The sequence below is a fragment of the Thunnus albacares genome, chromosome 2 (genome assembly GCF_914725855.1).
Source record: "Thunnus albacares chromosome 2, fThuAlb1.1, whole genome shotgun sequence".
Lineage (NCBI taxonomy): Eukaryota > Metazoa > Chordata > Actinopteri > Scombriformes > Scombridae > Thunnus > Thunnus albacares.
The window spans coordinates 14,295,591-14,319,418 of NC_058107.1; the positions used below are offsets into that span (position 1 = coordinate 14,295,591).

At 41.8% G+C, this 23,828-nt stretch overlaps 3 protein-coding genes across 4 annotated transcripts; 1 reads left to right on the forward strand and 2 right to left on the reverse strand.

The window, feature by feature from the left end:
- Window positions 1-3,804: 3,804 nt before the first annotated feature.
- Window positions 3,805-5,566, reverse strand: nono (non-POU domain containing, octamer-binding). The gene has a single exon (XM_044367232.1). It carries the CDS (start codon window positions 5,432-5,434, stop codon window positions 4,100-4,102), a length of 1,335 nt encoding a protein of 444 aa, XP_044223167.1. The 5' UTR covers window positions 5,435-5,566; the 3' UTR covers window positions 3,805-4,099.
- A 2,129-nt stretch (window positions 5,567-7,695) lies between these two features.
- Window positions 7,696-11,409, forward strand: pold2 (polymerase (DNA directed), delta 2, regulatory subunit). The gene is made up of 11 exons (XM_044367219.1): window positions 7,696-8,049; window positions 8,214-8,446; window positions 8,549-8,670; window positions 8,773-8,896; window positions 9,028-9,142; window positions 9,221-9,419; window positions 9,539-9,619; window positions 10,122-10,279; window positions 10,365-10,492; window positions 10,588-10,689; window positions 10,804-11,409. Exons 2-11 carry the CDS (start codon window positions 8,221-8,223, stop codon window positions 10,962-10,964), a joined length of 1,416 nt encoding a protein of 471 aa, XP_044223154.1. The 5' UTR covers window positions 7,696-8,049; window positions 8,214-8,220; the 3' UTR covers window positions 10,965-11,409.
- aebp1b (AE binding protein 1b) lies at window positions 11,137-23,828 on the reverse strand. Of its 2 annotated transcripts, none has more exons than XM_044367196.1 (23): window positions 23,516-23,828; window positions 22,850-23,327; window positions 21,845-22,015; window positions 21,695-21,757; window positions 20,266-20,619; window positions 19,540-19,602; window positions 18,928-18,993; window positions 18,533-18,616; window positions 17,280-17,351; window positions 17,050-17,159; window positions 16,568-16,707; window positions 16,402-16,486; window positions 16,132-16,276; window positions 15,940-16,028; window positions 15,476-15,599; window positions 14,955-15,151; window positions 14,620-14,796; window positions 14,248-14,411; window positions 13,576-14,111; window positions 13,302-13,441; window positions 12,445-12,544; window positions 12,172-12,338; window positions 11,137-12,083 (listed from the first exon to the last, which is right to left on the reverse strand). In XM_044367196.1, exons 2-23 carry the CDS (start codon window positions 23,100-23,102, stop codon window positions 11,703-11,705), a joined length of 3,681 nt encoding a protein of 1,226 aa, XP_044223131.1. In that variant the 5' UTR covers window positions 23,103-23,327; window positions 23,516-23,828; the 3' UTR covers window positions 11,137-11,702. The 2 variants fall into 2 exon arrangements, with proteins under 2 accessions (XP_044223131.1, XP_044223120.1); XM_044367185.1 differs by having other exon boundaries at window positions 22,850-23,332.

The following is a 23,828-nucleotide window of genomic DNA, read 5'->3' on the forward strand; positions in this document are numbered from 1 at the left end:
TTGTAACTTAGCCAGCACGACAGAAACTGTTGCATACTGCAGCGAAGACTGTTGAATAAAAGGTAAAATCATGTGATTTATTAGCATGAGTATCGATTTATCTGCTCCTTATCAGCTTAAGTATCCCAAAAGTGGCTGCGCAGCACTGAGACAATCTCTTCAAAGTAATATTTCTTCTACTGTGGTGTACCCCGCTCTTCTGTGTTTAAATCAATTTCTACCCTGATTTATCGTTTAATTATTATATTCCTGCTCCATTGTATCATCTTTGTATAACCATGAGCCGTGCAGAGTGTACTGGGCTGTCACATATTCTTTATGAGTGTCTATCGTCACATACACAAGGGGCTCATTCATAAAGTTTTTACAAATATTGGCCAAAATTCTTTGGACATCTGCATTTCTGAAAGAAATGACAACATCCTGAGAAATCTTTACAGGTGCAGGCCAGGTGACATTTGGTTGCTGCTACAATTTGCACTGTAATGTACAGTACTATTATACTAACAGTACTAGTATAATAATATAGTAATTATATAATAATGTAACAATTTACAACAATAACAATTTTGACAACTTGTATCAACTAGTAATGTAGTCCACCGTAACAAGTAGTCACAACAACACTATAATTCCATGGACAAAATATGATATTAAATACATAATATTTGTAAGCAATTTCAGCATACAGTATACAAAATATGTTGGTAATATGCTTTTTTTTAAAAAAAAAAAAAAAAAAAAAAAAAAAAAGAAAAAGATAGCACCGTCATTTCAAGGAATTCTGAAACTGACCCGGGTTTTCCTCTAAGACCGCACACAAACAAACACTAAAATATGTAGACTTGCTCATAAAATCAGATTTTATTTGATCTGAATCTGTCTTACAATAAATACTACCACCTTGTCACAAAGGGAGAATTTATGCTTTGTCATATTTACTGTTAAAATGTAACTTTTTTGTTGAGACTATCAGAGAAGTCGTGATTTAAGATAATAGTATTTTTGTTGCTTTGTTTTTAGTGCAGTATCTGATTGAATCGTCATATACAGGTGTTCCATTTTCACAAATGCTGCTAATTAGAATTTTTATATATGTATATATGTGTGTGTGTGTGTGTGTATGTATATATATATATATATATATATATATATATACATATATATATATATATATATATATATATATATATATATATACAATATGAGCCTCAATACATTCACAATTAAGCATTATCTTAACAAATACACTGTAAGTCACAGTTTATATAATTCTGAATGCTATGCATGCATTATCTACTGTAATATGAAATCATGACAACATGCTAATCTACGCTTTTCTATAGTGGGGGCTCAAAAGCCTCAGATTAATGATTGATACAAAAAGAAACATCTTACACAGGGAGAGATGCAGAAAACCTCTCACCATCTATCCTCCAAAGTACAGGGTGTTTAAAAAGTACCTATCTACACAATTTTGCTCAAAGTCGTTGCTGATTTCACATCCAGATAACACACACTTTCCCCTCTTTATGACTGAGTTCTTATCATTCATCATTTATGGAGGTCTCGTTGTGCATGCTGGTGGAACAAGAAGGTTATCTTGACATTTTAGACTTGGATAAGGGTGAAGGGCAGTTTCCTCAGAAAGGTCTTGGCTATCAGCTGAGGAGGACGTAAAACTTTTGCGTGATGGAGATGCAGTTGGAGGATCCTCAAATATCTGCAATTACGAGATATTTAGGATGTTTTAGAGGAGACTCGACAATAATATCATTGATTTGATTCTCACATTTTCCCATTGTTACTTTTCTGACTTTATTCTTTAACCTTTCTGCATAGAAGTTTGGTTTCTACTCAGCAGGTGTCCAACCACAAGTTACACCAAAACATCAATATGCAGCTGTTTTTTTCCTCCTCTGCAACAACGCAAACTATGATGATACAACTCAGCTCTTTCCAGAATAAACACAGCACTAGTCTGGCTCATGCATGGGCCTTGAGCTATTATGCAAGTCAGACTTTCTATGCACGGTGTCTCTATTTGGGTTTCAATCTTGACAGATCACTAGATGGATGACTTCTTCATGAAACTCAAACACAGGAGAGTGGTGTGTATACAGCCTGCTGACACGGCACAGATCTGTCCTGGAATCAGCACCAGGAGCTAAAACAGCATTTAAATACAAACTTTGAATACTTTCACTTCAGTGAACTTTGACTAATGAAACTACCTTTCCTCCAAATGATTAAGCTACTCTAAACCACCTTTATTTTTCTGTTGTGGTAAATTTAATCTATCCTGTACACAAGGCAGGATTTTTTAAAAAAAATGCTACTGCTGATTTAAAATAGACTGCCATCTCCTTGTGGTTTGTTAGTCAGTGACAGTTACAGTGAGTTGTAACATTTTAGGACACTCTGTTCATACATGGTATGGTTGTTGTCACTCTGCAGGTATGCAGGTGTCATTACCCTCTGTGTCACTTTAGGCTGTGTGGGCCTGAGTGTTTGCTGTGCTTTATTCCTCATTCACTGAAACTCTCTTAGGCGAGACACTAAACTTCTGTCTAGTCCAGTAGGAAATAGATTCCCCAGTGAGTCAGATGTCGGATGAATGCAATAACAACTGTGTAAACCATAACTGTGGCACACCTAAGTGGACAGCACCCATTATTAATGTTAATAAACCTTGTGCTCTTCCTGTTGACATGTCCAAATAACATATGAAGACCTATTATGTTCTATGACACGTGTGGCACAGCAGGGTGAACACAGCTGCAGATTATACCATTAATTCTAAATTTAATTTAAATAAACCCGTAAGCAGGTATTGGCAATAATATCCCCAACATAACCAATATTATTGTCATTGCTTGTTAACTTTTTCAGCAGCTGTTTTACACACTGACACCTCAGTGAAACGACACCATGCACACTGTTAATTTGCACAGCTTTTTCTTACAACTTTTTTTGGTTTTTGAAACATCTTCTGCCTTAAACGCAGGACATTATGTTGATGATGTTACATATGCTGCCCTGGAATTTTGTTTCAAGTCATTGATTCATAAGCGCCTCAGTGTTAATTAAATCAATACTCTATTAGTGCACAAAATCCAATTGACAGCAGCGATTCAGCGCTGAACCAAGAACCAGTGAGACACACCCTTTATAGATTACCATAAAACAAACTGTTATCCATTATGGATAATCCTGACCGTCCTCTCCACCACCTACTGGACAGACAGTGGAGTACTTTCTCTAACAGACTGGTTCAGCTTCACTGTCACAAAGACTGATACAGGAAATCTTTCATGCCCAAAGCAACAACTCTACAACACCTTACATCTGTCTAACAGAGAACTCTCAGCTTTATAGTTTTTGTCTCAACCAAACTCCTGTTTTGCTCCTTCAGTAACTTTGCTCATGGTGAATTTGTGCATCTTTATACTCCACCTCACTTGTCTAATGTATATAGTATGTTATCTTGTGTTTATATTTTGTTATATTTATAGTCTATGCTAAGGTTTTTTCTTATATTGAGCTATTTGTTGTTTTTATTCTTCTATAGATATATATTTCCCTCCTCTAGTGTTGATATGTATATTTACACTGACATTTACTGTTCCCTTGCAATGCCTGGATAACCTGCTGCTGTAATACAAGTACATCTATCTATCTATCAATCATTGCAAAGTGTCTTGATTCTGTCAGTTTTGTGAATAAAACCTGCTGAGGTGGTGACACATCTGGCTTCATATGGTTTTGAAAGACATTTAGAAATCTTGAGTGTTGGGCTACTCTGAATAAAACAAACTTCTTAGGGAATTGTGAATTTATTCCAATAAAGTCAATAAATTCAGGACAAAAACATCTTCTATCCATATGAAAAGTACATTAAGGTGAGAAATGAAAGTAAAACACATGGCTTATTTGGAGAGTTTGAAGACATTTTAGTACTAAAACATAATTCAAAAGCACTAGTAAAAAAAAAAAAACATGCAACATTTTCAAAAGTAAAGTAAAGAGTTCAAAAGTAACTCTCACATGAACTTTAAAAATACAGTGAGTATGAAACGGGAAAAAAAGGACATGTTATTCAAAATCTGCGTTGTTTGTTAGGTCCATAGTCCCCAGGCCCGGGCAGGCCTCTGGGGAAGCCACCCTGGCCTCCTCCGGGCATGTTGGCGTTTCCGGGCCCCGGCATCAGAGGAGCATTCTCAGGAGGCATCCCGGGAGTGCCCGCGGGACCAGAATTCCCACCGAGTGAGTTTCTGTTCATGGGCATCCCATGGCCGCCCATATGCATCCTCATATCTTGCTCTCTGTTTTCAGGGAAGTTGCCCCTGAAGCCCTCCTGCTGCCTCTTCATCATCTCTTCATTGCGCATCCTCATCTCCTCCTCTCTCCTCCGGCGTTCCTCCTCCTGCCGGAGCTCTGCCTGTTTCCTCTTCTGCACCTCTTGACTGTGGAGCTCCTCCATCCTCCGCAGCTCCTCCTGACGCCTCAGCAGGTCCTGTCTCATCAGCATCACTTGGTGCTCGTGTCTGGCCGCCTCCATCTCAGCCTCCAGCTTCTCCTGTGCTTCCTTCATGTTGCGGTCCACCATCTCATACTGCTGCTTCTCCATCTCCATCAGCGCCTTCCAGCGCATGGCATACTCGTACTCGAAGGTACCTGGCTGAGCAAACCGTGGCGGCTGCTCGCGCTCTTTGTGGTACTGCTGGTTTTTGTTTATGAGCTTTTCTGACAGTCCCTCCTCTTCATCAAACTGCTCCATAGGCTCCACCGTGATAGGCCGAGGGAAAGCTGTGAGCAGGTAGGCACCATCACTACACTTATCCAAAGCCTTTCTTGCAGCTGGCTTTGAAGTGTACTCCACTATTCCCTTCCCTGTGGGCCTCCCTCGGTCATCCACTATGATCACAGCTCTCTCTATCTGACCAAAGACAGCAAAGGCCTCTTCCAGCAGCTCGTTGGACACAAACTCTGGCAGATTCTTCACAGTTAAAGCGGCCCCGTGTGTCGCAAACCTCACCCGTATGGGTCTACCTCTGAACGGAGTATCATCCAGCTCGGCTCTGGCGATCTCAGCGATGATCCTGGTTTCCAGTCGAATGAAGCCAAAGCCTCTCTCCTTGTTGACAAAGATCTCGTTGGCCTGGCCATACTTTGCGAACAGCTTCTCGAGGTCCTCCTCGGTGACCCCCGTGGGGAGGTTTCCTACAAACAGCCTGCTGCGCTGGGTGAAGGTCTTCTCCCCGGGTTTCCTGAAGCTCTGCAGGTCCAGAGTTAAGGCCTCATTCAGGCTGCTGTGCTCGCTGTGCTCCGGCTGCTGCCCGTTCGTGTTTGTCCCTCCGGGCTTCCTCTGCTCTCCGGGTCCGGGCTGCCGGTTAGGGCCGTGGTTCTGCTGGGGGCCTCTGTTTCCTTGCATCTTTCTGCAACAGGATTAAAAACCCGAGTCGACAAATCGCCCGATAAAACGGAGCAAACGGCGGATGGTCGCGCACAAAGGGCTGCGAAAATGGCGAGGCTACCGCGGCGCTATTATGACCTCACTTTATGCGACTGATGTATAAAAATCAGTGACGTAAAAGTTGTGCGACGGGAAAAACTTTTTATTTTAATTAATCATTTCTTATAAACTTTAATAAACTCGCAGGACATAGTATTAGAGAAAAATAAAATAAAATGAACTCATCACAAAAACACAGACATAAAATTGTACAACGTTTTTTAAAAACTTTATTAACAACACTAATATTACAATACAAGTAGTATTAGAGAACAAATAAGATAAAATAAACTACTCATAAAAACACAAGCAGACATAAAATTGTATAATATAAAAACATAAAACAGAAATTAAGAGAGAAAAATAAATGAATATAATTTTTTTTTAAAATGAATAAGCAATATTGCAAAGCTTTTTAAAGTTTTTTTGTCTTTAGAGACTCTACAGACAGAATCATAGACTGTCTGAAGTTCAGCATAAAACAAGTTTTTGTTTGGAAGAAACTGAAGAAATCTGGCTTTCTGCATAATGTATAATAATAACAATGTTTCTATTGCACATTGCACACCATATAATAATAATTATACACTACGTACAGACGGGTGGCAAATTAAAGGAAAAACGAATGAATGAATGCTTGACCCCTACAGTAAGGGGATCTGGTGGCTCTGTTATGCTTTGGGGGGCATTTTGCTGGCATGGTTTGGGTCCTCTTGTCCCCTTAAAGGGAAGGGTTTCTGCAAATCAATACAAAGTTGTTCTAGGTCATCAGCTTTATCCTATGATGAAACATTTCTATCCTGATGGGAGTGGTCTCTTCCAGGATAACAATGCCCCAATTCACAGGGCATGAGGGATCACTGAATGGTTTGATGAGTATAAAAATGGTGTGAATCATATGCTATGGTCTTCACAGTCACCAGATCTCAGCCCAGTTGAAAACCTATGGGAGATTTTGGACCGACGTGTTAGACAGCGCTCTTCACTGCCATCATCAAAACAACAAATGAGGGAATATCTTAGATGTTGTTAAAAATGTTAAAAATGGGTAGAGAGACTAATGCACACCAAAATATTTAAAAAGCAAAAAGGTTAAATTGAATAAGACAACAGTAAAAGATGGGTAGTTAAGATAATAAAAGATAAATAATAAAAGATAATACAAGCAATTAAAATAATTTTAAAAGTATAAAATACAAAAGAAATAGATTATAATAAAACAGTAAAATGTTAATAAAACAAAATAGAATAAAATAAATAATGATGATGATGATAAATAAATGCATCAATGAAAAAAACGTAATGCCTGTACAATTACTCCAAGCCACAAAAGTTTAATGATGACAGCGTTTCAATCCTACTTCGATCTTCGTAAGGTCAGAACATTTTAATTATGGAAAACACACCATATTTATACATCATGCACATAGAAAAAAGCAGTAATACAAAAGTCATATTTCAAAAAACAATACACCAAAAAATCACAAAAATCGAACATACGTCTTATATATAAACCTTATATCAGATTCATCATCCCATATATCAGAATATACATCGTCTATGTTCAAAAATATATTGTAGTAAGTTAGAAGAGAAATAAACCTTAAATTCTTGTACAGAAATTGGGTCTTAACACCCTTCTATAAAAAGTTAACTATGATCAAACAACAACAAGGAAATGACACCCCTTGAATTTACAAAATTTAACATTTTTTCATTTTTTCAAATATGTATGTCAGGGTCTAGAAATATATATATATATATAAATATACGTATATAGAGAGGGAAAGCCATCATGATACTACCACCATTTTTTTTTTCTTTAGAGAAAATGTTTGGTCTCATACTCTTGATTCAGACCTCTAGGTGTGAGAGTCTGGAAAGTGAAAATATAAATATTTTCTCTTTGGAGTAAGAGGGTATTTAAATCGCCTCCTCTACTCGGAGATCTCTCTCCTTCAACCAATAAATAAATGTACTCGATGAAGTTTTTTAAAAAAATCTTTAATTATATTATGTTCCCCATGCATCTTGAAGTTAGTGGTAAATTAAGCCTTTGTAGTGTCTGCTTCTTGCATGGATGTATAAAGAGAACTACAGCTATGGTTTCTTGCTCTGCGCAGTTCCTCGCGAGAATACACATTAGCCTTGAAAAAAAATGGTGCTGTTGAGCGGGTGATTAAACAGGTTTAATATCCACAATATAACATAGGCTAAGTTTTTTTTCGTTTGTTTGTTTATTAGTTTTTGTTGTTTAAAGTCACGTGTAGGTGGCGGCATTATTATAAGACCTCTTATAATACATCCATGGTGGCGGCATATACCTTTAACGTTGGTTTGTAGTCCGCCAGTAAAACCAAAGAAGAAGAAGAAGAAGACGTTGCGGAAAAAGAAGAAGAAGAAGATCGGGCGATTTCGCGGGAACTGTCTCTTTTCGTTGCTGAGGAGTAATCACATTCGTGTTATCCGAAAACCTAACTTAATACTTGACTTAAGACGGATACTAGCTGAAGCTTGACCTCTCGTCTGCCAAGGTGAGACTGTTATATCTTCTTCCTTTAGTTACATCCTCAAAAAAGTCGGCATGTTTTGGAAGCACCCAGACAGCTTAAAGCCCCTGAGCTTGCTAATAACCAGCTGTTTTATAAGTTTGAGTGTGACAGAGTGTGTAAATATCTACGAACCTCTCCTTCTTCAGGTCAGTCATGTTCTCCGACCTGAGCGCCCAGAAAGACGGCTCCTCTCTGCTCTGCTGCCCGGCCGGAGAGGACCAGGGGCCGGTGTTTGAGAGGGTGTCCCCGGCCTACAGCCCCTGCTCCGAGCGCTACAAAGTCGGGGACCGGAGTTTCAATCGCCAGTATGCTCATATTTACGCGGCACGACTCATGCAGATGAGACCCCTGCTCACAGAGAGAGCTCAGCAGAAGTGGGGTGAGCTTTAGACATTTTCCCCACATCAATCGTGTGGGAGATGAGTCAAGTATTTTTTTCCATTCTTTACTTATTAGTGTGTCTTTTCTGTGTCTCTTGCAGGATCAGATGTGCTTGTCAGGAAGCTGTGTGATCTTCAGACAGGGGAGCAGTGTTGTATTGTGGGAACCTTGTTCAAGCGCATGGAGTTGCAGCCATCCATCCTGAAAGAGATCAGTGAGGAGGTTGGCCAGCTTGACCCCCCTTCACAGACTAGACTAAATGAAATTAAATCAGCTGCTGGGAAGTGACACGTGTCATGACTCTTTTTTTCGTCTCTCCTTCAGCACAACTTGCTGCCTCAGCCTGCACGAGCCAAATTCATCAGTGAAACAGATGAGCTGATTCTGGAGGATGAGCTCCAGAGGATCAAACTGGAGGGCAAAATTGACAAAGACAAGTGTGTTACAGGTCAGGATTTTTCATGACACTTTGATGGATGTTACTATCACAATATCAAAGGACCGCAATAGTGCTTCGCTCGAGTGCAGCTGTGAACATTGTCTCTTGTATGTCATGGCATTTCTTTCTTTTTCCCTCAGGTAGTGTTATTGCAATATACGGAGCTGAGACGAATGACGGAAAGTTCACAGTCGAGGACTTTTGCACAGCTGATCTCCCTTTGCAGACAGCAAAACCTGCACTCAGCTCTGACAGGTGAACACACATACACACAGCTCAAATCTTAGCATTTTGTGCTAATAAATTCTAATGGTCACATCTTTCTTTGTGCAGGTTTGTGCTCCTGGCCTCGGGACTTGGTCTTGGCAGTAGTCATGCCGACAGCATGCTGGGACTACAGTTGCTCGTTGACATGGTAACCGGTCAGCTGGGTGACCAGGGGGAGCAGAATGGGGCAGCAACGATATCAAGGGTCCTAATGGCTGGAAACCTCCTAAGCCAAAGCACCCAGGACAAGGATGCATCAACAAAGGTAACATTAACCGGTTTAACCTTAACACACATTCATTTACATATAACGTTTATTAGTTTTGTTTTTATGAAGTGATTCACTAAAAAACTTTTAAAATACCTTTCTTTTCTTTTGTCAAGCCCAAGTACCTCACCAAGAAGACTCAGGCTGGCAGTGTGGAAGCTATTCGTTTGCTGGATGAGCTGCTGCTTCAGTTGGTGGTGAGTCTGCATCCCCGTCTATGTATGAATATGCACCTTCTTTTTATTTACTGTTATAGTGCAGTATGATTATATATGCTGCGAAACATAATGAATTTGTCTATCGTCAGAGATTTGTCTTCAATACCTCTGGTTGTCTGTTGTATGTATTCATCCATATTGCAGTATGTATCTACTGCATCAACAGAAAATGAATTGACTCTTTGAATCATTTGTCATTTATCAAAAATTGATGAAAAAGAATGAAAAAGAAATTTGGAGGCGGGCTTAAGCTCTGGGAAATTGTGAAGGCCATTTTTCATGGAAAAAATGAAAATAATGTTAAGTTTCAGCTCTAAAATTAATTGAATTGTATATTTAGAAAGTTCTTAGATCATCAGCATCAAAACTTAATTCAGTAGTAAGTGTTAGGGTTTTAGTGTCTGTCACCACACTATGAGGTAAATCATTATGAACTAGAGGGAGTGATAATACAGATGTGTCACTGCCTCCGGCTTTCTAGGCCTCCGTCCCGGTGGATGTAATGCCTGGCCAGTATGACCCCACCAATTTCACCCTCCCACAGCAGCCTCTCCACCGCTGTATGTTCCCCTTGTCCTCTGTGTACCCCACACTACAGCTGGCCTCCAACCCCTACCAGGCTAACATCGACGGAGTCAGGTGAGTAATGTCACACACACGCACCCCCTCAGTGTCTTGCATTTAACATTTATACGTTCAAGGTCATGTGTTTGTTTTCATTAAGGTTTCTGGGCACATCAGGCCAGAATGTCTTAGACATTGAGAAGTACAGCAGCATGAACAGTCACCTGGAAATACTGGAGGAGACGCTACGACTCAGACACCTAGCTCCTACGGCACCTGATACCCTCGGTTAGACTTTGATGCAGAATAATACACAAACCCTCTGGCCTAAATATATGAGCAGTGCAAACTGTTGACACTATTTTCTGTGCATTTTGTGTCAGGTTGTTACCCATTTTACCAAAAAGACCCATTCATCTTGGAAGAGTGTCCCCATGTTTACTTCAGTGGCAATGCCCCTTCGTTTGAGTCCAAGCGCATCAAAGGTCAGTATGTGATGTGTCTATATTTACATTATCTTTGCTGTTTTTTCATTTTAAACTGTTTCCCCCCTTACTTAAGTATGTTAAGCACCTTCCCTCCTCCTCTCCTCTCGCCAGGTCCTGATGGCCAGGAAGTGCTTTTGGTTACCGTTCCAAAGTTCAGCAGCACCCTAACAGCATGCCTGGTCAATTTACGCACTCTTGACTGTGAACCGGTCAGCTTCTCAGCCTTCTCTGCCGACGAAGACGAGGAGAGTGAGATGAACATCAGCCACTGAGGGTTCATAGCCACACACAACATACTGACACTTTTCGGACACTATGCACATATATTCATATATTCATTTTACCTCACCACAGTGTAGTTATGTCAACATTGGGAAATGTTTTCTTGTAACATAAATCAGTGTCCTCAAATGATGTGCTGGGAAAAAAGAGAAGGCACGTGTGGTATATTAACAAGCCTTTATTTGAAAAATAACTCTCATACCCCAGCTGTGTCTGAGGAAACATTACAGAAGACTTCCTTTTCCCTTCTGACTCTGTTACCAACTTTGAACAAATGCTCTTTAAACCTTTCGTGACGGTTCATACTGTAAAAAATATTTCTGTCATGGATGAAGATTGTAAATAATTCAACTCTGGCAAAGTAAAAAAAAAAAAAAAGAAAGGTCATGATTTTTTTTTTTATCCACAATAAACATCTCTTTAAAAAAGACTGAATAACGAGTCAGAAAAATGCAGTGTGAACTGTTGAACTGAAATGAAACCATTAATTAAAAGGTCCTGTGAAAAGGTGTTTCTTCAAGTGTTAAGAAATAGATACACTTTACAGTTAATATAGTTAAAGTTTAGGAGCTGACTCTGAACATTCCCACTGCTTCTATGTCATACAAAGACAAGATTCCTCTTGATTCTTTTTCAACCTGCTCAAAGGAAAACATGGCAATGAGATGACAACTACAAGTAGGACAGGATTGATGCGTGTTTACAGAAAAAGACCGTGTGTGTTCGGTTTAATAGTCATCGATTTTAAACTCATAGTTATAATCCTGGGTGGAGTCTGTGAACTCGCCAGGTGTCGAGGTCTCTCCCTCGTCTATGGGCCATGAGTCGTACCAGGACGTGGTGGTCTCTGGTGTTGTGGGAATCGTGGTTGTTGTCGTTGGGGGTAACGTCGTCGTCGATCTTAACCTCAGTAATTTCTGTTGCCGAAGGCGGCGGAGACGAGCTATTCTGAGCCTCCTCTGCCGGTCACTGCTGAGTCGTGAATTCTCTGAATACCCATTGTTGCCATTAACCACACGTCTGTTGCTGTTAATAACCACGGGGTATTGTACTCTGGTGTTGCCATGGCCGACCAGGCGAATCGGCTTGTTGCCGTGGAGGGCCATGATCTGCAGAGAAATTAAGAAGGGCTCTTAACTATCTCATCATTTGGGACAGTATGTAAGCTGTGGTCAGTCCAGGATGGTGTCATCTTACCTGTTTAATGCGGTCCCAGTTGGATTTGGCCAGGTTGAAGCTGCAGGCAGTCGCTCCTGACTGGTAACCCACCACACAGAGCTTGGTCACAGGGGAGAAGCCCTCAGCTCGTGCCGTCACACGGTACTCCCCTGGATTCAGCAGCCGCCAGTAGTCCCCTGTTGAAGCTACAACAAAGAGGGAACAGACATTTTGTTTGAAACGCAACATCTTGTTTCCTGAGTCAAAACATATAGTGAGTCTGAGAGTGAAGTCTTTGAGCAGTATGCTGACCTGTGGTGACGTCATGGTTTACCCCCTCTACAGCTATAGTGGCGTTTGCAATGGGGTTCCCCTGCTGATCCTTCACAATGCCTCTGATGCCACGATGTACCTAGACAGAGAAGAGATCTTTATTCTTTGTTTGGATCCCCTTTAGCTTCCACAAAGTGGTCGCTAATCCTTCAATTTAAATTAACAATTTAAAATTTAAAATCACATGAATCAGTAAAATAAGACAATTATAAAAACAGGCCAAATATAAAGATCAGAAAATAGGTGAAATCACTCTGTAAAGGTAAACAATAAAACCAAAATAAAACAAGTTTCCAAAACTGCAATATCTAAAAGTAACATCTATGTAGGATTCAGATTTTGTTTTTGTGACTTTTTTTAAAGAAAATCCACTTTTAATATGTCTTATGTCTGTGGACAAAAACACTGCCAGATGACCAACTGAGTTAGTGACAAGACACACAACTAATCACCATTTCTCTTGATACTCGTATTGAGTTTCTAGCATTTTGATATTTTTATTTTAGGACATTCTACAAACAGTGAGCAAACTTTTGATGAAGCATTGAACTCAACTTTTAGAATTACAGAAATACACAGTTGTGCTGATATTGCTCAGTTGGGAGGCTATTCCATTTGGATGTTGCCCTCACAGAACCAACTGTGGGGAAACCTTATACAAATAAGAGAATAACTGAATTGGAGAGGGACAGGTTGGTGAGTTGGTCAGGATGTCTCTGGGCCTTTCATAATGGCCAAATATAAAGTCACTATTGTTACTTCAAGGAGCAACTTTTATACTTTGCTGAAATTAAAATGCTCTAATACTCTTTCACTCCTATGTGTGTGTGACTGACCTGCTCCATGAAGATGAGCATTGCTTCTCTGTTCTTCTCCCACTCGTATGCCAGCTCACTCTGATGAGGGAACTTATCACAGCCCAGGAATATGGACAACTCAAAACAGTTGGTGTGCAGGTAGCTGAAATCATTCATACCTGAGGAAACGTACACACACACATGAACTTCAGAGCCTGCACTGCACATATTGTCCACCAGGGTGTGTTATAAATACATGCAGACACTTTAAGTCCCATTCAACATCCATTCAAACCTGCTGGTCTCTACTTACTTCCTGTGACCGGCTTCCACTTGGCGCGGTTGACGATGCCGTGCCCGCCTGCTCCAGTGTCTCCGTGGCAGGAGCCGTGATAGTTGTGTGTCATAGTCAGGTGTGTGGAGGCATAGGAGACAGCCAGCCACCTGAAGAGGGACTCATCTGCGATCGCCCGTGGCTCATCCTCAGGCTCAGCATAGTGGTGGCCGGCACCTCTTCCTCTGTCATCCTCCTCCTCCTCTCTGTGGCCGTAACCCTGTTCGTAACCGTGCTCGTTGCCATGGCCGTAACCGTGCTCGTTGCCATGGCCATAACCGTGGTCATTGCCATGGCCATAACCGTGGTCATAGCCGCGGTCATAGCTTCGGTCGTAGCCGCGGTCATAGCCTCGGTCGTAGCCTCGGTCGTAGCCATGGTCATAGCCATGGTCATAGCCGTGGCCCCTCCACTCCTCCTCGGGTTCTCCATATCCCCTCCCTCTCCAGTCTTCCTCTGGCTCCTCACGGTAGCCCCTTCCCCACTCTGTCGCGTCAAAGCCCTCTTCTTCATACCTGTGAGAAGTGATTTGTGTGAGTGTCGATGGTTCATGAAGAGTTTTTCAGGGGAATGAGGAAGAAGACTTTGGGAAACATAAGCTGTGTGAAACAATAACAGGACACAGAGGGAGATGGACAGAGCAAGTCATACTGTCTCTTCTTGCGGCTGTGGGGCCTCTGGCTCTCGGCAGGCTTGTTGAGACGTAAACTGTCATAAGGGTAGGCCACAACTCTCTCGCCGCCCTGGAAGTTTGCACCCAACACAAATGGATGGCTTTCCATCCAGGAGATTATGGCCCTGGTTTCCACAGCAATCTGCAGCCAAAGCAAGAGGATCAAAATCACAGATGAAGTGCAAGATAAAGCCACATTTTGTTTTCATAGTAGACCACAACCGCTTTTATAAGGGAACAATCTTTCATATCCACAGTATACAACATTGTAAAAGTAAATAAACCACTCAGAAGGAAAGTTTTTTTTTAAGGGAAAACTACCGGACGGACACAAACGCCCTCCTCCTTACTGAGCTTTTGGACTCGAAGTTCTCTGGTATGGGTACATGATGGTTAGGGGTTAGTTTGGGCACCATGCCCTTGTCTTCTGCGTCCCACAGGATGCTGTTCAGATCAGGGAAGTTCTGGAAGATATCAAAACCGTTGTCGGTGAAGTGGCCGGTGGTCCATCCACTCAGCTCTGATCCCTGCGGGGGAGAAATTGGAAGAGGGACACATTGAGGCAAATCACTCCAGACCACTAACAAAATACACCATGACTCATTGGAATTTCCTCTTTTGTTTCTCTGTTTTGTTTTATTTGCCTGATAAGTAGAAACATATGATTTTTTTTTTCTTAACTGACCGCTTCAAATGCTTCTTCATGTCCATCAGGGTTGAGCGAAGGCACCAAGTGGATGCGTATTTGTTCCACCAAACGCTGGGCTCTGGGGTTTCTGTCTTTGTACTCTTTGCACAGGTACTGCATGAGAAGCAGGATCATCTCCCGGCCCACCGCCTCATTTCCATGGAGACCTGCCGTAAAGCGGAATTCCGGCTCACCTAGCGGAGACAGCCACACAAGAGTGTACGGTTGCTTGTCTGTTAATCATAATCTGCTGACTTCACCTGGTGTTTATTAGGATTTACAGGAGACAATAGTGGTGCCACTGAGGCTCAGCCTTCTGCAGGTTTTAATTTCAACCAATCCGCAGCTCAACTTGTTGGAGAGTCTGTGAGAAAACAGCTGGTTTTACATTTGCTGAAAATGAAAACATTCTTTTAGGATTTTATTTCGGTATTAATAGTGCATATTACAATGACTTTCCATGCGAGCATTTTAACTGTTAACAGATGCATCAAGCCATTTTGTGAACACATTCCCACCTATTTCGTGCTCTGTGGGGTTACCAGAGATGACCATGGCCATGATGTCCAGTCCCTTGGAGCTGCGGCCCAGGCTGTAGATGCTGGTGATGTTGGGACACTCGTCATTCACTGACTTCATTAGCTGAACATAAAGATATGGCATGATCAGTGTGTAAAGTATTGTACTCAATAGTGCTCTGAAAAGTTGTGAAAATAGTGGGAGCTGTTCATGATTTCATTTTATTAGTGAGAAAAAGTCATGTTGCCCTCTGGTGGCTGAAATCAAAACTCAATGAGAAAAGAATGAAGTCTGCAGGGGTTTTAATATGAATTCATATCACAGTGGATTAAAGCAGAGCTTCTGGTTCAATATTTAATTGTTTCCTGGGTAATTATTTTGTTTTTGGGAAAAATAACTGTGATTTCCTTTGGAATGCAATCAGCCAGCAGATGTACAGGAGGCTGAGTGCAGGAATACTCACCGAAACCATTTCTGAGTAGCTGTGATGTTTGAACTCCAAGTAGTCCACTGGAGTCACTTCATTTTGCCTGTACTGAACATCAGCTGGATCTGTGAGAGTGAGAAAGGAACAAAAATGTATTGTACATTTTTGGGTCTTTTTTAGTGTGTGTGTGTTTGTGTGTGTATGTATGTTTAAGTGTGTGAGGCTCACCAGGCAGGGGGCAGCCTAGCACCTCCAGCCTCATACACAGCGTGCCGTTCCAGCTCTGAGGGACGATTCGGATGTAGCGGGCCACTACAGGCGTTGCCAGCTGGTTCATCACTGGAGTGTCCTTATCACTGTTTCCAAAGAACAACTGAACAGACATGAAAAAGGGAGGGAGAGGGGAAAGATGGGAGAAAAGAGGAAGGAGATATCATATGAGGTGCCCAAGGAAGTGGCATTACTCTGTTTTAAACATCATTTTTTGAGTGAACTCACCCAGTCAGCGTATCCATCATGGATGGTGGTCCACTCTCTACTGTCATTGCTGAAAGCCAGGAAGTAGGATGTCACGTAGTCGCTCCTGAAACGAGACAAGACAGGCTCATGAATTTAGGAAGATACACAGGAAGATACTCTACATTAATGTGTGTTTGTGTCTTACGCGTTCGAGGCGTCTCGTCCCTGGGTGACAACCCCAGTGAACTCTGTTGCCCTGCGCGCATCAATCTCAAACCAGTGGGTTCTGTCCTCTGCATTTGCGCACCACGCTCCACCTCTCATGTTGTCCTCATCTTCAGAGGCCTGGGAACCACAGAGACCAGGACACATGCTACTGGGTCTTTTGACCGAGTGACGTTTTGACCGAATACTGTACGAGTACTTGTGTTCAAATTCAAAGCAAATATCACTTAACCATGCACTGATGTGCATTTAAGTCATAACTTGTAGTTAATTGTTAAAAGCAGCAGAACAAGATTTATCAGCTGATTTAATTGCTTTGCTGCTAAAACGATTCTTAGAAAATGTCAGAAGTGGCTGCCAAAGCAAGCTCATGTTTATTTCGAGACCTGGCAGTATGTAAGTGATGGCTGTAGTGTATGTACGTGTTCAGACCAGGGCCATCTGGCACTGATTGATGTGTACCTGCATGTTGAGGCGTGCCCTCTGAGGTGCAAAGTTATACTGAGCTATAGAGGAGGCAGTAAGCTGGTCTGGCTCGATCTTATGGGACTCCATCCCCAAGGGAGGACACTCTGCCATGTACACACACACACACACACACACACACACACAGAAAGAAATCACATGATATGTAAATTGTATCAGTAAAGCTTATGGTGGGATTTTCCAGATTTAGAGAGAGATTGACTCACTCTTTGGCTCTTTGAAGACACGTGGTCTGTTCCTGGCCCGATCCTCCGCCTCCTTCAGTTTCTGTGCTCTCTCTGGCGGAGGTCAGAAAAACAGTCTCAATGCAAAATAAATTGCAAAACATTGGCTGAATATTTGCTCTCGCACGCGCTCTCTGCCCAGAAATGATCTGGGAACTCACTATTATTTTGCAAATTTTACATGCCAAAAATCCCAATGAGGACCTGGAGGGCTGTAGTGTGGTGAAGAAAAAAATCCAGATGTTGTGATTTCACTTCCACTCCAAGTGTGCTCTGATCAAAGTCAGATCATCCTGACCCAGCGAGTTTACTGCTGAAGACAACTGCTGCTGAATACCATCTATCACTACGACAGTTTACATTATGACACACTGGACCATGTGGTACATTGGTATACTATAGTTTATTGCTGCCAGAAGTCTTACAGACACCAGGAATGTAAAACATGTTGTATGCTCCCTCACCCTACCATACACATATGCAGAAGTGGACATGAACATGAACCCATCCACAAATACTGATATCTGGAGGAGCAGATGCACATCTGTTTTTGAGTCCCAGTGTGACAGATGAATGCTTCGAGCCTCAGTGATTTTTGAACTTGTGCTCGAAGTGAGTTGAAAATACTTTTCACCTTGAACCCAGTTAGCAGTGGACCGTGCATACGGGAAGTGCCCTACTGACACCAGTCCTGACAGGGTTATATATCATTGGCTTCAGGCTCGCCTCGACCACCATCTAACCTCGCTACACACAGCAGACACATGGCAAACAAAAAAGAGTTGAACATAATGTGAATACCTAAGATTTTCAATATTACAACATCCTTCCGGTCATATCATTCTCAGCCAACCTCTCACTCCTCCTCCCTTTCTTTGCTTCAGTCCAGCTCAGAGAGATTTTTAAAACTTTTCACAGGGGTAATCTCCATTTTGTTTTTGGAAGGATGAACTTTTGTCCTTGCATTGCAAGTTGAAGCAAGCACATTTGCATCAAAGGCCTGCTGACATTTGCATGGAGGGAAACCACATCTGTAGTCTCTTATGATAGAAATGCAGTCCAAGGGAGTACGCACCTTAGAGCACAATGCTGTTATCTGTTAGAACTTTTGCACTTAGGTCACAGACCATGTTCTTTGCTTTGGCAACTACAGTATCGTTTGTAGTCTGACATGATTGTGCAGTGTGGTGTTACGCAAGAAAAAGAAAAAGAAGCCCACATCTGGGTTGTCTTACCTTTCTCCTCCCTCTCTCTCTCTTTTGCTGCTCTCTCCCTCTCTCTCTCCATCCATTTTTCATCCGTCTCGTCCTCTTTCCTCCCTGCAGAAAATAAGAAAATCAAGGATAGCTTTATAGAAATTTCTACAAATACAGCAGCCTCATGGTGCAGCAATGCATTTTAAGTTTTCCTAGGTTTTTTTTGCAAGCCATTAGGAACCATAAACAGTAAAAAGGTCACACCCATTTAAAGTGAGGGTCATTCATAAATCTGGAAAGTTATTCTTTAAACCTTTTACTTGCTCTTTGCTTTGTCAGCTGTCTTACTGTTGCTTAACTAATGGATCTAGTATGAAACATTTGGGTATGGATGTCACTTGTATATATATATATATATGTGTGTGTGCACATACTCATTCCGTACTCGTCGTAATCATCATACCATGTCCCCTCATAGGGAGAAGAGATTGTGGGCTCCTCTGCATAAAAAAAAAAACACAAACATGTAGTCAGACGACTCATTCAATCACTCAGTGGCACCACGACTTTACAAGTGAGATTTTATAAGATTACATGGTTTAATCTGCAAAGTTTTACAGTTTAGCACAGCCCTGATTTGTTCAACCACAACAACTGCTCTCTCTGGATGCCACTGTGACGCCCACCATGTAATTAAAGCTGTTAAATCTTTAATTTACATTTACAAGAATCATAACAGAGTCATGATCTGATGACAGGGCTTTTTTGTGCTCCCTAACAAAACTATGGAAACTTTTGTTGACTATGTGGAATCAAGCAAACCCACCCACTCCTGTTTGAAAAGTAGGGCAGGTTAGCTCACAGACTCACTATAATGTTATTCCCATGTGCTGAATTACTCCTGATCTCTCATCTGCTCCCAGCCTAAAGGCACAGATGGAATGGACATTTCATCTGCATCGCAAGTCAAATTAACTGCCTAACTGAAAACTTGACATTTTGATTGATAGCTGAATTTCTGTCATGCTTTGAGTGGCAACAGTTACCTGGTAGAGTTTCTACTTTTATTTCTTCACCATCAGGGAATGGAAGGTTATCTGGCACCTCATCTGCAGGAGTGGAAAAATAAAACATTGTTTGAAATTTAAAAGGCCAACCAGACAGTTTATTGAAGTGTAAGAACCAGACTGAGTATTACAGAAAAAAGGCTGTAACAATGGTCCAATGTGAGGGAATCAGCAGAAATGTTACAGTATACTGGAAAGTCAGAGTAATAAGAACATGTCAGCCCATTCCAGATGAGTGTCACAGCGCCACACGACTCGCTGTTTCCAGCATCTGATCCTGTGGAAAAAACTAGTTCAGTCACCGCTGACCTCAGGTGGATCGAGGCTGGAAAAGATAAAAGTTTTCAACATGAAGTCAGCAAATTAGATTCTACAGGATAAATATACCAGGGATTAATTATTCCATTGATTTGTCAGTTTTCCAGTGTAGAGGGCTGAATTTGGATGATATTGTATTAATATCAGCCAGCAGACGTAAATAAACGTTCCTCTGTCGACACAGACTCATAAAATGAGCAATTAAAAAGTATTATCCTCCTTGTTTTAGTGTCACTTAGTCTAATTCAAGACAAGTCAAGACTTAAAAACAAAGTATTAAAAACTGTTTCTTTGCGGCATTATTGACCTCATCCTGTTCATGTTGCATACTCACACCCCACAAACCAATTAAAAACAAAGTCAAATGAAACTAAGACTCAGACATACATGTGGCATCCCAGTAATCCTTGTCATCTGTCCCAGCCTTCCCATCCACCTCAGGGGTAGGGGGCGTCGGGTCCTCCTCTTTCCAGTAGCTGTCATAGTTATCAGTCACGGGGGCGTATGGCTCTTTCTCATCTGGCTTCCAGTAGTCATCGTAGATATCAGTCACTGGAGCATCAGGCTCTTTCTCATCTGGTTTCCAGTAGTCATCATACACATCTGTTACAGCAGCAGTGTCCTCCTCCTCCGGCCTCCAGTAGTCGTACGGGAGATCTGTGATCGGAGTCTCAGGCTGAGGACTGGATGGTGTAGGCTCAGCGTCCCAGTAGTCATCATCCCCCTTCCAGTAATCATCGTCTGAGAGAGAAACAGATGGAATAAAATATTTTGTATGGTTCTCAGGTGGATATAATGGATACTTAAATGATACACTACTTTGGTTTTTAAACTGGATGTGGCTGAAATACACAGAACTATGAACAAATAACACTTCTTAGGAAAATATGAAGGAAACACAGTGAAGCCAACAGGAATAAAAGTCGGTTTTGTTTTCCTTTGCATGTTGAAACAAAATTGCCCTTGAAAGACAGGAAAGTATGACTGACAGCTAAATACTACTAAATACTGTATGTGTCCTGAAACAAACCTCCCATATTCAATCATTTAATTATAATGTCAATAGCAGATGTAGACGGGATAATGGTGGTGTGTGCACAGGAGGAAACTGGCAGAATTATCTCCTGTACAGTGCCTAAAAGTCCTATGGGACTGTAAACAAATTATTAGGGGGCGTGGGTTGCAGAAAAGGTGGAAAGTTATATACTTTTTTCTTTTTGTTGAGCGGGAGGCTAGTTTTTAACAGCCAAAAAATATATTTCAGCATTCCCTTGCAAGATTATTCTTTTGAAAAGGGAATCAAATTATGATAAGTCAAAGATATGTCTCCGTTTCAGGGATTTATTTTTTCCATCACAGTTAACATGATCTCTATTAAAGATCTTTCTTCTACATCATAACAAAAATGTAAAAGAAAGAAAAAAAAATGTGAAATGTGTAATATAAAGTTGTCCTATATTATAATTAATGTTCAGGTTTTTTGTTATATTTGGCATAACTTTGGAAATGGCTAATTGCACTTCTAATTTATATATTGTTGGCTGTTCTTACAATTATTATTACATAAAGTTTACAGACAATTAAATTACACCATCTTAAATTCTTTACGCTTTGCCTTCTTTAGTTGTGAAAGTTGAATGAGTTGTACAAACCCAGTAGTATATTTTGAAATATTAGTGGCTAAGTGTTGCAGTTCAAATAAATTATTAATAACACTGGGGAGGGTCTTGCAATCTTAAAAACTGAAATATAAGACTGAACCCCCTCCTCCCCACCCCGGTCATTTTCATACAGTCCCTAACTGTGTGTCACTCACCAACGTCTGGGTAGGGGTAGTCTGTGTATGGTTCAGGTTCTGTGGGTGGTTCAGTTGGGATCGCTAGAGGCAGCAGACAGACACAAAGTCAACAACATTCATTCAAGTCCGAGTCATTCAAGTACAAACTTGGCTCCGTCCTGTCCTCACCTGTTGTGGTGGGTGGAAGGGTGGTGGTTGTCTTCTTGTCCTTCTTCTTTCCCTTCTTGTCAGTTTTGGGCTTTTTGGTGGCATTGGGGTCCTTAGGCTCTTTGTTCTTCTTCTTGTCTTTCTTCTTCTTTTTGCCTTCATCTGGTGCTCTCCTCACTCTGCCCAAAATACCTGAAAATATTAATGCAGAAATTATCTTCTGAGCAAAGCATTTGAGAATTAAATTACGCAATTTTTTCTTTTCTTTGGTGTCAAAATGCAACTCTGCCGGGGGAAAATCCAGACAGCCAGATGTATTTTTAAGTGGTTGGTTGAGGTCCATCACTATTTCCTTCTGAGGTTGTCTGAAGTCCTGAGGCGCTTTCATGGAAAACACTTCCCTCTTTCCATTAGATGTGCTACATTAACCACAATTCAGCTTTTAATGACACAAAATCCAACCAGATTTTCAATAAATATATCACTATCGCCTGAGCAACATCTTACCACTAAGACATAAACCCATCAGTGGGTCTCATTAAAGATTAAAAACTACTCTGGACTTACATCTGAGGCTTAGTTAACACTCCAGAAAAGAGCTCTCTCTCCCTGATATGTATCACTTTTCAGAATCCATTCTTCCATAATGAATGTACATCACAGTCATCATTACTCATGCAGGGTTACACCAACAGAGGCAGTGGAAAAAGGTTAGTGTCCTAAAAATCTGTTTGCAAGATGCTCAAGTTAGTTGGTCTGAGCTACACAAATCCATCTGTCCTGTGTATTCCCTGCTGTGGAGAAGCAGTATAGTGGACAGGTGAGCACCTGGACTCACTCGTGCACCTTGACACTTCTCAGAGACTAAATCGGTGTGTGTTTGTGTCTGTGTTTGCTCACCCATGTCATGACGTAACTCTGACTGTACCTGAGCAGCTTTGATCTCTTGTCTGTGTGACATATTTGTATATTTAAGTTAAAGTTATGCTCTGTACACATTGTAACAAGACATATGTCTCCACTCACCTGCCTGTGCAGCCTTCTCTGTGTCTCTTTTGGCCTTGCTGCTGCTTCCCAGTGGGTGTGGGTCCACTACAAGTCCCTGCTCACTTTCTGGGTCATCCAGGGACTCATCTCGTAGCAGATCCCCCGCCTGTCTCTCTCCTTCACTCTGCCGGAGAGAAACGATCCCCCCAGCACTCTCCCCTCCTGTGGGGATCAGCAGCAGGCAGCACAAGCCCAGCAGACCCACAGACATAACCACAGTCTGGCTTTTCATATCTTCTGCTCTTCCAACTGCAGAATCCTTTGGTTTGCTCTGTTTTTTGTTTTTTTCCTCTGGAGTTTTTATCACACCCCGTCCAGTGCTCAATCCTGTTTCGACGTGTGGCGTGTATCCACCAGAAGAATTATGTATCACCCTTTCTTCCCCTGTGTCCTTTCCATGTGATCCACACTTTTACTCCAGCAGGGAGACTTCTGCAGCTCCACACACACCCGAAGCCTGGGCTAGACAGAGATGGAGTGGGAGGGGGGTAGGGATAGACGGGGAGGGAAGGGAGGTGGGTTAGAGAGCGACAGAGGGAGATACACAGCAAAGCAGCAATCCACTCAAATGAAAAGACTGGGTGCCTAATTGCCCTGCAGCTACGGTCAGCTGAAAAAACAGCGTGGCCAGAGGATCCCCTTCACCTGGTGGACGAGTCAGAACAGGTGCAGGGCTCAGACAGGAGATGGGGGAGGAGGAGGAGGAAGAGGAGGAGGAGGGAGGGCAGGTGAGGCCTAAGACTGCAGCGTTTGCACCTCCTGGTTAGAGAAAGAAGCCGGAGACAGCTCCTTTTCGTCTGCAGCTCCTGTCGAATTCCTCGGCGGAAAGCGTTTACCCTGCAGACTCACCACAGAGCAGAACAGCAGGAGAGAGGAGTGACTCCGAGGACATTGAATTCCAGAAGAGGAGGAGGAAAAGGAGGTGGACGAGGAAGGGGCAAAAGGGGGGAGGATAGGG